Here is a 12,473-nt window from a genome sequence, read left to right as displayed (position 1 = left end):
GCTAACTGTTCCAGACACATTTATTCTGCGAGGGGGGATGGGATACTTTGTGGACAAATGCATTCCATATTTACAGTGTTGAAAATATTCTGAGAGCCTGACCAGATCATTCTGTGGAAGGGTAATCAGAAATACTTAGGAATTGGGGTGGCTGGGCGGCTCAGTCGATTTCAGCTCAGGTCATGATCTCAGGGTCCTGAGATCAAGCCCCACGTTGGGCTCCGAGCTCAGCACGGAGTCTGCTTGTCCTTCTCCCTCTCCTCCTCCTCCCCACCCCCTCAAATAAATAAATAAATAAAATCTTTAAAGAAAAAAAGAAATACGTAGGAACATATGAATCTATTCTACAGTTAAGGAGGTGCCACATTTTTTTCATGTCCAACACATCCATAGGATTTCGGTTCAGTGTGAGTTTTTTCACGCACAGCGAAGTCTGACTTCTGGGAAGACCTTCCCACAATCAGTACATATATGAGGTTTCTCTCCTATGTGGATTCTGATGTCCAGTGAGGTATATATGCTGGCAGAATACCTTCCCACAGTCACTGCATTGGGAGGGTTTCTCCCTTGTGTGTGTTCTCTGATATGTGATCATCTGTGATTTCCGGGAAAAAGCCATCCCATATTCAGCAGATTCAGAGGGTTTCTCCCTAGTATGAGTTTTTTGATGTACAGCTAATGGAGACTTCTCACAGAAGGCCTTTCCACATTCACTACATTCATATGGTTTCTCTCCAGCATGAGCTCTCTGATGTATAATGAGATGTGACTTCAGGGAAAAGGCCCTTCCACACTCAGTACGCTCATGGCGTTTCTGCCCTGTATGAATTCTCTGATGAATAATGAGAGGTGATTTCTGGGAGAAGGTTTTGCCACAGTCACTACACTCATAGGGTTTCTCCCCTGTATGAATTCTCTGGTGTATAATAAGAGGTGACTTCTGAGAGAAGGCTTTTCCACATTCCGTACATATATAAGGTTTTTCTCCAGTATGAAGCCTTTGATGTCCAGTAAGGTGTGACTTTTGGGAAAAGGCTTTTCCACAGTCAGTACATATATAAGGTTTCTCTCCTGTGTGAATTCTTTGGTGCCCTATGAGGTGGGACTGCTGGCAAAAGGTTTTTCCACATTCACTACACTTATAGGGTTTCTCTCCAGTATGTGTTCTCCGATGGATGATGAGTTGTGTTTTCCGAGGGAAGGTTTTCCCACATTCAGTACATTCATAGGGTCTCTCCCCAGTATGAGTTATCTGGTGTATAAAAAGGTGAGACTTCTCACAGAAGGCTTTCCCACATTCACTGCATTCAAAGGGCTTCTCTCTAGCATGAACTCGCTGATGTATAATGAGATGTGACTTCTGAGAGAAGGCTTTTTGACACTCAAAACATTCATAGGGTTTCTCTCCAGTGTGGACTCTCTGATGAACGATGAAGGGTGACTTCTGGGAGAAGGCCCTCCCACACTCAGTACATTCATAAGGTTTCTCCCCAGTATGAATCCTCTGATGCACAATGAGGTGTGATTTCTCACTGAAGGCTTTTCCACAATCGCCACATACAAACGGTTTCTCTCCAGTATGAATTCTTTGATGTGTAATAAGCCGTGACTTCTTAATAAAGCCTTTCCCACACTCACTACAAACATTGAGTTTCTTACCAGCTTGATCTTTCTCATCCTGAAATTGGACTTGTTTATGATTGAGACCTTTTTCACATCGACTATGTCCACAGGGTTTCATGCCAGTGTAAATTTCCTCAGGCACAGAACAGGAATCATGATAGCTAGGTGGTGTCCCACATCCAAATCTCTCAATGGGGTTCTTCCTTGCATGGCTCCTATTGCATGTCAGTGAGTCTAAATTAGATTTCAAGCTCTTTTCACATGAATCAAAATCACGGAGTTTTTTACTTGAAGGATCCAGGTCTATGCACACACCAAGTATTTTTCCAAATGTATTACATTTGGGGCCTTTCTCCTTGGCCAATGTTTCATGGCTAGTGACTGTGACCTGCTTCAAAACTCTGTCTTGGTTTCCTTGATACCTATCTATCTGACCATCAGTATGCCAGACTTTTAAGAGAGAATACAATGAATTATCCTTTGGGGTTTTTTCCAATATCTCCTTTTGAAATGAAAGTTCTTCAGAAATGATCTGCTGGGAAGAGTCAAGGCTTTTCTCTCTGTCTGAAAGAAGAAAATAAAGATAAAATCAAATAGAAACCAAAAAGAAAACAGCAACAAACAGAAGTGCTAGGAAGGTGCTGATGTAGGATGGATATTATAAAGAAGGCCTAATGAATTTTAAGGAAGAAAGGAGGCCACTGATGTCAGAAGAAGGAGAAGGCCCTTTCAGCCGTCTACCCAATTCTCACTTACCTGAGTGGATCCACCTTGACAACTCACTCTTTATGATCCATGGGTCCTCTTCATGTTCCAACTTGAGGATTATACCTGGTTTTATACCTGAACACCCTGTTAAGGGAAAATTATAATGGTCTTGGCCTTGGCCATTCAGAAATTCATGGGGAGAAGCAGTCTCAGGGGCCTCCCAGGAAAGATGGATCCTTAACTCATAAAAATAAATTCCAGATATAACAAAAATATGGATGTAAAACACAAACTATAAAAGAAAAGACCCTATTCATGGAAAATCATAAAGGTCATGGTCTTGACAGCTCTGAAAGATGAGGAGGGTTCGATTCACTGTTACATGGAGAATGGGCCCTTACCCACAGACACCAGGTGGCTGTAGATCTCCAGCATCACATCTCTGTGTAGGGTCTTCTGAGCAGGGTCCAGGTGCTGCCACTCTTCCTGGGTGAAGTCCACAGCCACATCCTCATATGTCACTGGTTCCTATAACAGCACATTCCTGTACAATCTGCTCATTCTGATCTTTTTACCACAGCAATATCTGTAGGATAACTACTTAACATTTTGTGTAGCATACTTAATGAGAAAAACTTTGTAAAATTCTGCCATTAGCAAGAATAATTAGTGGAAGAGAATAAACAGTCTAAAACTAGATATAAATAAAAATGGGAAATTTAATATATAATAAAGGAGCATTTTAAATAAGTGCAGGGGCACCTGGCTGGCTCAGTCGGTGGAGCACGTGACTCTTGATCTCCGGTTTGTGAATTTGAGCCCCACGTGAGGTGTAGAGATTACTTAAAAATAAAATATGTAGGGCGCCTGGGTGGCTCAGTCATTAAGCGTCTGCCTTCGGCTCAGGTCATGATCCCGGAGTCCCGGGATCGAGTCCCACATCGGGCTCCCTGCTCGGCAGGAAGCCTGCTTCTCCCTCTCCCACTCCCCCTGCTTGTGTTCCTGCTCTCGCTCTCTCTCTCTGTCAAATAAATAAAATGTTTAAAAAGAAAAATAAAATAAAATAAAATAAAATAAAATATGTAAATAAATAAATAAGTGCAGAAAAGACAGATTATTCAAAACTGGGTAGCTATTGGAAGAAATGTAAAGATGGACTCCTTATTTCACACTATACACAAAAGTAAATTTGGGATATAACAAAAATTTAAACAAAGAAAAAAAGAAGCCATAAAATAAAGACAGGAGAGATTTTTAAAATAATTTTGAATTGGAGAAAACGCTTCTAACTAGGCATGCTACAAAACCCAGATGCCACAAAGGAAAACACTGATAAATTTGACTACTTTATGTATTGCATAACAAAGTATATCATAAACAAACTCAAAGGACAAGCAACTAACTGCGGAATAGATATGTGCACAACACGTAAATGGACAAAGAGCTAATTTTCTCCATTTATAGAGTTCCTACAAGCATGAAGAAAAAGATCAACAACTTGACCTTTTAAAAAATAATCAGAGGGCATGACCATCAATTCACAGAGAAGGAAATGCGAATGGCTTCTAAATATGTAAAATGATGTTCAACTTCATTCACATGAAGAGAAATGCAAATTAAGACAAAACAAAACATCATGTTTCTCTTACATATTATCAAAGATTAGAGTTTGATAAGTCACTAAGTTGGTAAAGATATCAAAAAAAGAGCACATTCACATTGTCAGTATACACTGGTACAAAATATTTTGAGGGCAATTAATTTGACAATATCCATCAAAATTTTAAATGTGCACATTATCTGACCAGCAATACCATTTCTAGAAATTATTTAATACATATACTCAGGGCGCCTGGGTGGCTCAGTTGGTTAAGCGACTGCCTTCGGCTCAGGTCGTGATCCTGGAGTCCCGGGATCGAGTCCCGCATCGGGCTCCCTGCTCGGCAGGGAGTCTGCTTCTCCCTCTGACCCTCCTCCCTCTCATGCTGTCTCTCATTCTCTCTGTCTCAAATAAATAAATAAAATCTTTAAAAAAAAAAATACATATACTCATATATGTGAGCAAAACAGCATGTGTGACGGTATTTCACTACAGTACTGCTTATAACAGCAAAATAATGAAGACAACCTCATGGGGGATTGGATGAATTATGCTTCAATCCCCATAAGGGAATACCATATACAACCATAAAAAGCAAAAAGGATTGATATGCAACAATCTCTATGATATACTGTTAAGTGAAAAAAAAATTTCCTCTATTCAGCAAGCTGTTATTGAGACCCCACTGAATACCAGGGATTGTTCTAGGAACTGGGGATCCAGCAAAAAAGACACCTGGAAAAAATATCTTCCCTCAAGCATCTCATAATCTAGTGAGAGGAGACAGCCAACAAGGCTGAGTGACAAATCAACATATAGCCAAAAAAAAAAAAAGTTTGTAATGTGTACTTCAAAATTCACATCACTCATATACAAAAAGCTCCTAGAAAACAATAAGCAGGGCACCTGGGTGGCTCAGTCGGTTAAGCGTCTGCCTTCAGCTCAGGTTATGATCCCAGGGTTCTGGGATTGAGTCCCACATCAGGCTCTCTGCTCAGCTGGGAGTCTGCTTCTCCCTCTCCCTCTCCCTCTGTGCTCTCTCTCTCAAATAAATAAATAAAATCTTAAAAAAATAATAAATAAAATAAAAGAGCCCATCAAAAAGGTGCTGTGTCCTACAAACATTAAAAGAATAATAAGGGGCGCCTGGGTGGCTCAGTCGTTAAGCGTCTGCCTTCGGCTCAGGTCGTGATCCCAGAGTCCTGGGATCGAGCCCTGCATCGGGCTCCCTGCTCCACGGGAAGCCTGCTTCTCCCTCTCCCGCTCCCCCTGCTTGTGTTCCCTCTCTCGCTGTGTCTCTCTCTGTCAAATAAATTAAATCTTTAATAAATAAATAAATAAAAAATAAAAGAATAATAAAAGGATGCTATGAACAATTTTATGACAAGAAATTTGAGAATGCAGATCATAGGACGGCAGAGTATGACACGCAGGCCAAATCTGGCCCACGAGCTAAGAATGGTTTCTACACTTTTAAATGGTTGAAGAAAAAAGTGAAAGGAGAATATTTTGTGGCATGTGAAAATTATATGAAATTCAACTTTCAGTGTCCATAAATAAAATTTCATTGGATCGCAGCCATGCTCATTCGTTTGCATATTGTCTACAGCTGCTTTCGACCTACAAAAGCAGAGCTGAATAGTTGCAACAGAGACCAAACGGCCGACAGGCCTAAAATATTTCTATCTGGGCCTCTACAGAAAAAGTTTGCTGACCCCTGACTTAGACAAACTGGACAAATTATTTGAAAATCACAGCTTAACAAACCCAACATACAGGGGCACCTGGGTGGTTCAGTTGTTAAGTGGCTGCCTTCGGCTCAGGTCATGATCCCAGGGTCCTGGGATCAAGTCCCGCATCGGGCTCCCTGCTCAGCGAGAAGCCTGCTTCTCCCTCTCCCACTCCCCCTGCTTGTGTTCCCTCTCTCACTATGTCTCTGTCAAATAAATAAATAAAATCTTTTTAAAAAAACCCAACATACAAAGAAATAGAAAATCTGAATGGTACTATATTTTTTCAATAAGTCAAACTCATAATTAAAAACCTACCCACAAACAAAACTCCACACCATGATGACTTCACTGGAGAATTCTTCCAAATATTTAAGAAGGAAATAATACTAATCTTACTTCCCAACTTGTTAAATAAAGCCAACCTAACTGTGATGCCAAAACATAAACAGGAATACAAGAAAAATTATAGGCCAATATGTCTCATGAACAGAGTAGTAAAAATCCTCAACAAAACATTAATAAAAGACTGGCTTAATGATAATGATGAGGAGGAGGATGACAGGAGTTGGTGAAGACTGACCATAGATAAAACAAGATTGGCCACCAGTTGATAATATTTGCAGCTGAGTGATAAGTACAAGGGATTCACAAAAATCTACTTTTGAGTATGTTCAAAATTGCAATTTCCCATAATAAAATGTATAAAAACTGTATTTCTTGGTAAGGTTTTATCAGTACATTTTTTTAAAGTTACAGAAGATATAGTGTGTGTGGTGAAGAAAAATACATGAAAATAATAAAATCACTCACACACATTTATACATATATAGCTATACACACAGGGGTTATATGTATTTGGAAGGATCATCCCCAAACTACATAATACTAGTTATGCCAGGGAAAAGGGCAGAAGTTACATTACAGAGATACTTCCCTTTCTTTCCAATTTTTACTTTGCAATATTATTTACATTCTTTGCACCATATATACATTACCCTTGCAAAGAGGGGATAAAAAGACATAAAATGGGGCACCTGGGTGGCTCAGTTGGTTAGGTGTCTGGCTTCAGCTCGGGTGGTGATCCCAGCGTCCTGGGATCAAGCCCCACAGTGGGCTCCATGCTCAGTGGGGAGTCTGCTTCTCCCTCTCCTTCTGCCCCTCCCCCCACTTGTGTTCTCTCTCTATCATATGGATGGATAAAAATCTTTTTAAAAATTGTTTTAAAAAAAGACATAAAATGGAAGAGCAGAGAAGGAACTGGCCTTGAGTTGGGGAATGATCCCACAAACTATGAGATGACAGCAAAGGAGCCATGGAAAACCAAGAAACCACCCATCCTCCAAGACTCTCCCAGAAATTTTTAACTAAAAATAGCCTCTTTGAAACAACTATCGATGATACCATACTGAGCTGAAAATCACCGGCCTTTAGGAGAATTCAACAATAAAATTTCTTAAGCTAAAGTCCCAGAAATCTTGACTTGCTGAAGAGCTGGACAGATGAACTGATTTCTCTTGATGGAGAATGCAAACCATCTAACATATCCTTTTTACCAGTTTCACTGTGGCTGCCAGAAGCTTGAAGGTAAAATGTTTAGCTCAGTTTATATGAAGTAAGGCCAGATAATCTATGTATCTTAACAGCAACTTCATCTGCATCTTGATCTTCTATTTTGTCTAAATTTCTCTAATTCTTATTTTCAAAGTATTGTCCTTTCTCATTTTACTGTGGGAAAACCAAGTGGGAAACAAACAACTTACTGGGACTCAGTCATTTTGTTTCTCTTTGGAAAGCAATTGGGGGTGCAGTGGGGTACAGAAGAGTCTTCAGAGACCAAGCTGGGTTAACCACTCTTCAATGGCTGAATGTAACATGTGTTGTTTGTTAATTCATTGATAACTTGTGTTTATCATCTGACCAGCAATTCCATTTCTAGAACTTTGTTCTAAGGTAATAATCATGGATGTGCGCAGAAATTTAACTGAAAGAACTTTCATCACAGCTTTGTCTTAAACACCATAATTTTGAAAATAACCAAAATGCCCAATCACTGAGGACTGAGAAAATAATTTATGGAACCTCCAAGGGATGGAAAGGCAGGTGACCATTTAAAATAACACTAGGCAGGGCGCCTGGGTGGCTCAGTTGGTTAAGCGACTGCCTTCGGCTCAGGTCATGATCCCAGGGTCCTGGGATCGAGTCCCACATCGGGCTCCCGGCTCAGCAGGAAGCCTGCTCCTCCCTCTCCCACTCCCCCTGCTTGTGTTCCTGCTCTCGCTGTCTCTGTCTCTGTCAAATAAATAAATAAAATCTTTAAAAAAAAAAATAAATAAAATAAAATAACACTAGGCACAATTAAGAGGCTCAAAAAATACAGCAACCAAATGTGAAGTGTGGACCATGTATGGATCTTAATTTGAACAGACAAAAAAATCTTTGAGATAATCATTAAAGTTCGAGGCCTGACTAGATATTTAATGATATTTAAAAATTTAACCAATGATGATCTGAAGTTATTATTGTTAATTATTCTACCTTGAATAACAGTATTGACCTTTAAGACCTTATCTTTTACAGGTACATAATGAAGACTTTATTATGAAATGATACATCTGGGATTTGTTTCAAAATAATAAGGACTACATATGTAAAGATTAATTTAGCTATACACAATATTTGTGCATTTTAGGGGTGCCTGGGTGGCTCAGTTGATTAAGCATCTGCCTTCGGCTCAGGTCATGATCCCAGGATCCTGGGATGGAGTCCCACATCGGGTTCCCTGATCAGCGGGGAGTCTGCTTCTCCCTCTGCCTGCACCACCCCCTGCTCATGCTCTCTTTCTGTCAAATAAATTAATAAAATCTTTAAAAAATATTTGTGCATTGGGCGCCTGGGCGGCTCAGTTGGTTAAGCGACTGCCTTCGGCTCAGGTCGTGATCCTGGAGTCCCTGGATCGAGTCCCACATCGGGCTCCCTGCTCGGCAGGGAGTCTGCTTCTCCCTCTGACCCTCCCCCCTCTCATGTGCTTGCTCTCTCTCATTCTCTCTCTCTCAAATAAATAAATAAAATCTTTTAAATAAATAAAAAATATTTGTGCATTTTATGTTATCAGTAACAAAGAAAAAACAATCTGGGAGGGAGAAATAAATGGGTGGTCTAGATTAGGGGTTGGCAAACTTTCTCTGTAAAGAGACAGACAGTAAATATTTCAGATTTGTGAAGCCTACGGCCTCTGTTGCAACTACTCAGCGATTGAAAGCAGAGCCACAGACGATACATAAGCCAATTCTGTTTATCGGCTGCGTCCCAATAAAACCTCACTTATGGAACACCTGGGTGGCTCAGTCGGTTAAACCTCCGACTCCTGATTTCAGCTCAGGTCATGATCTCAGGGAGGTGAGATCAAGCCCTGCATCGGGCTCCACAACGAGCATGAAGCCTGCTTGAGATTCTCTCTCTCCCTCTCCCTCTGCCCCCAACCCATTGCATTTTCTCTCTCTAAAAAAGTTTTTTAAAACACTACTGTTGAAAAACCTCATTTATGAGCATGATAATTTGAATTTTATATCCTTTTCATATGTCGCAAAATATTCTTCTTCTGATTTTTTTCCAAACATTAAAAAATGTGAAAACCATTCTTAGCTTACGGCTGTATAAAAACAGCAGCCAGATTTGGCCCACTGCCTATAGTTTTCCCTACCCTGGTCTAGGTGAAACAACAAGGCCATCGGGTGATGACTAATGAGACTGGGTGGGGGGCATAATGGGGGTTTATTAGATAATTCCCTCTATTTTGCTGAATGTTTGAAAATTTCCATAGACATAAGCTTAGTAGTACTATGGAAATAAAGTTAATAGCATGGAACTATAGCTGCAAAATGAAGAAGAGGCACACCACAAGATCACACTCCCAATTGTTTAATAACAACAAACATCCGACCCCTCAGATATCACAATGGTTTGTGGCCCTCCAAAGCTCAACGCTACCTGACAGAATCTTATTCCTTGGCATTTCATTTCTTTTCTTCTGTTTTCTTGGGTATCACATGAATAGAACTGACCTTGAGTTCACGGATGATCCATACAAGATCAGTGCTACAAAACCATGGTGAATAGATAATAGTCAGGTATTAACTCACTTAATTATCATCCCAAGCCTCAAAGGACAGACCCTGCTATTAGCCTCATTTCACAGTGAGGAAACTGAGGCCTAAAGAGGTTTAGTGACTTATCCATGATCACACAGCGGGTAACTAGAGGGTGAGCTGGTGGGAAAACAAAAAGCAGAGAACTCCTCCCTAGCTGTCACGGCACCAAGGTTTTCAGAGATGCAACTCTCTATTCCTGAATGCCCTAAAAAATTAATTCTCGCCCTAAATTACAGAGGACACTGTCTGATTTTTAACTTGAGAATAATAAAACTCTAAATTTACATTGTGCTTTACAGTTCAAAGTTAACTTAAAACCTTAATATTCAAAGCCACAACGAGGAAAAGAGAAGCCAAGAATCAAAGAAATACTTGGAAAACACATACCACTGATAAAGGGGTGGTTATCAGAATATATAAAAACAAGTCCTACAAATCAATAAGGAAAAGGCAGACATCCAATAGAAAAATGAGCAAAAGATCTGAACAGGTGCCTCACAAAAGAGGATCTAAGAGAAATATATGAAAACGTGGTCATCAGGGAAATACAGAGTAAAGCCTCAATGGCTGTCGCCTCCATTGGAATGTTGACACCACAAGGGCAGGGATTTTTGTTTATTCATGGATGTATTATCAATCTCAAAGAGCCGCCCATCATGGACCTCACAGAATCCCAACATTGACCCTACATATTCCCATTCCTGTCCCCGTGGACCCTCATCACTCACTCTAAAGACCACCCCAATGCTCACCCCAGATCCCCCATCATTCACCCAAAGAACTCTCCATCACTCACCCCGACCCCATTCACGCACCCTACAAACCCCTTTCACTCACTCCCTTGAAACCCTATCATTCACCCTACAGACACCATTGCTCACTGCATACTCCATCACTCACCCCAGGCCCCTTTCACTCACTTCCTAGAAACCCCATCATTCACCCTACAGACACCATCGCTCACTGCACAGACCTCCCCCCGGGTCACTCACTTCCAGAAACTCCTCATCGCATGTCCCACACACAGTCCTACAGACTCCCTTCCCTATCACTGCTCTCCACATCATTCAGCCCGAAGGACCCCCTCATTGGTCCTTCCACATGTCCCCATCACTGACCACACCGACCCGCATCACTCAACCGGGCCCCTCACCCTGGCTCTGCTCTCAGGACCCCAAAGCTCCTCCTCAAGATGAGCTTGGCTCCCTGCTTGCACAAACGGGCTCAACATCGCCCGAAATTCCCTTTCCCCTCCAGCCCTCCTTGGTGGGTCTGGATGACGCGTTAGCTTATCTTTCGCAGGCTCAGCAACAGCCTCCAAGCCCGAGCTCTACCAGTAACAAAAATGGCGTCATTCGGGCTGCGCCGGGAACTCTGTCGCCGGCCAGGAAAATGGCCAGGGCCTCACACTGCTGCTTGAGGCTCCCATTCCAGCCTGAAGAGATAGTGTTTTAGGGTCCGGGAAGTCCCCGTGATATTTCCGAGGCCGGGTATTCGGGTTTGGTGCTTCGAAAGCAGTGGGAGGCTCGGATGTGTAGCGACTGTTCCGGGAGGGTGAAGGGGCGTTCCCGGTCATCAGCAGAGGCCCGGCCTGAGCAAAGGCGTGGCGACGTGCGGGTAGGGGTGTTCGGCGCGAACCGGGACCCAGGCAGGGGGGCGGGGAAGGGATGGTAAGGCCGCAAGGTAGAAGCACCGCCGGGCAGATCGCTCTGCAGAAGCCTCATTGCTAAAACCTCTGGTGAAAGCGGAGAGTCTTCGGACGTAACGTATCGTCTCATCCACGCTCCCGGCCCGCCTCTCGCAGCCTGGCGTCACAGCCCTCCGGCCTTCCTATTGTTCCTTCAATGGGGCCGAGCCCCCTCCCCGTCTGTCACTCAAGGCTCGGCTTCGCGGCGCTCCTGCTCTTCTATTGGCTCCTTGGAACACAGAAGGCCCGCCCTCTCTTGTCACTCACAGGCCCGACTTTCTGCCCGCGCCTCTTAAAGTGGGCAGATGTGGCTTTTTGCTGCCCGTATCAAAGCTGAAAGAAGTAGGAGGCAGAGGTTTAAGGTAGAGCCTAAGGGGCATTGATTTTAGAAAAAATAACAAAAGACTAGATTTGAGGTCAGCCCGGAATGGGATTGAATAGTTAACAAAGGCTCGGATTCTAGAGCTACAAAATAGAGTACTGATGGCGAAATAAGCAAGACCTCTACCGAGGTTCATGGATTGAGAAAACTAACAAGTAAAGAGTTAAGAGTCTGCCTTCGGCTAAGGTCATGATCTCAGGGTCATGAGATCGAGTCCCACAAGGGGCTCTCTGCCCAGCGGGGAGTCTGCTTCTCCCTCTCACTCTCTGCTCTCCCCCTCTCTCTCTCTCAAGTAAATAAATACATAAAATCTTTTTTTTTTTTAAAGATTTTATGTATTTATTTGAGAGAGAGAGAATGAGAGAGCACATGAGAGGGGGGAGGGTCAGAGGGAGAAGCAGGCTCCCCGCTGAGCAGGGAGCCCGATGCGGGACTCGATTCCGGGACTCCAGGATCATGACCCGAGCCGAAGGCAGTCGCTTAACCAACTGAGCCACCCAGGCGCCCAATAAATACATAAAATCTTTAAAAAAATCTTACTTCTAGGTCAAAGGACACTGAAGGTAAAATGATGACCTAATTAGGAAGTGTA

General features: G+C 42.4%; 1 protein-coding gene across 1 annotated transcript; it reads right to left on the bottom strand.

Moving 5' to 3' along the window:
- Positions 1 to 283: 283 nt before the first annotated feature.
- ZNF630 (zinc finger protein 630) lies at positions 284 to 11,043 on the bottom strand. The gene is made up of 4 exons (XM_021679396.1): positions 10,966 to 11,043; positions 2,733 to 2,859; positions 2,380 to 2,475; positions 284 to 2,187 (listed from the first exon to the last, which is right to left on the bottom strand). The coding sequence occupies exons 1-4, from the start codon at positions 11,041 to 11,043 to the stop codon at positions 461 to 463; spliced, it is 2,028 nt and encodes a 675-aa protein (XP_021535071.1). The 3' UTR covers positions 284 to 460.
- Between the last annotated feature and the right edge of the window lie 1,430 nt (positions 11,044 to 12,473).

The sequence above is a fragment of the Neomonachus schauinslandi genome, chromosome X (assembly GCF_002201575.2).
Source record: "Neomonachus schauinslandi chromosome X, ASM220157v2, whole genome shotgun sequence".
NCBI classification, from domain to species: Eukaryota; Metazoa; Chordata; class Mammalia; order Carnivora; family Phocidae; genus Neomonachus; species Neomonachus schauinslandi.
This window is presented reverse-complemented; position numbering and strand designations above follow the sequence as displayed.

Coding starts and splice junctions, on each gene's coding strand:
- ZNF630 (XM_021679396.1), bottom strand. CDS start 11,043: ATGTTGAGCCCGTTTGTGCAAGCAGGGAGCCAAGCTCATCTTGAGGAG. Junction 2,860..10,965: donor GTCCTGAGAGCAGAGCCAGG/GTGAGGGGCCCG, acceptor GTGCTGTTATAG/GAACCAGTGACATATGAGGA. Junction 2,476..2,732: donor CAGCCACCTGGTGTCTGTGG/GTAAGGGCCCAT, acceptor TTCCCTTAACAG/GGTGTTCAGGTATAAAACCA.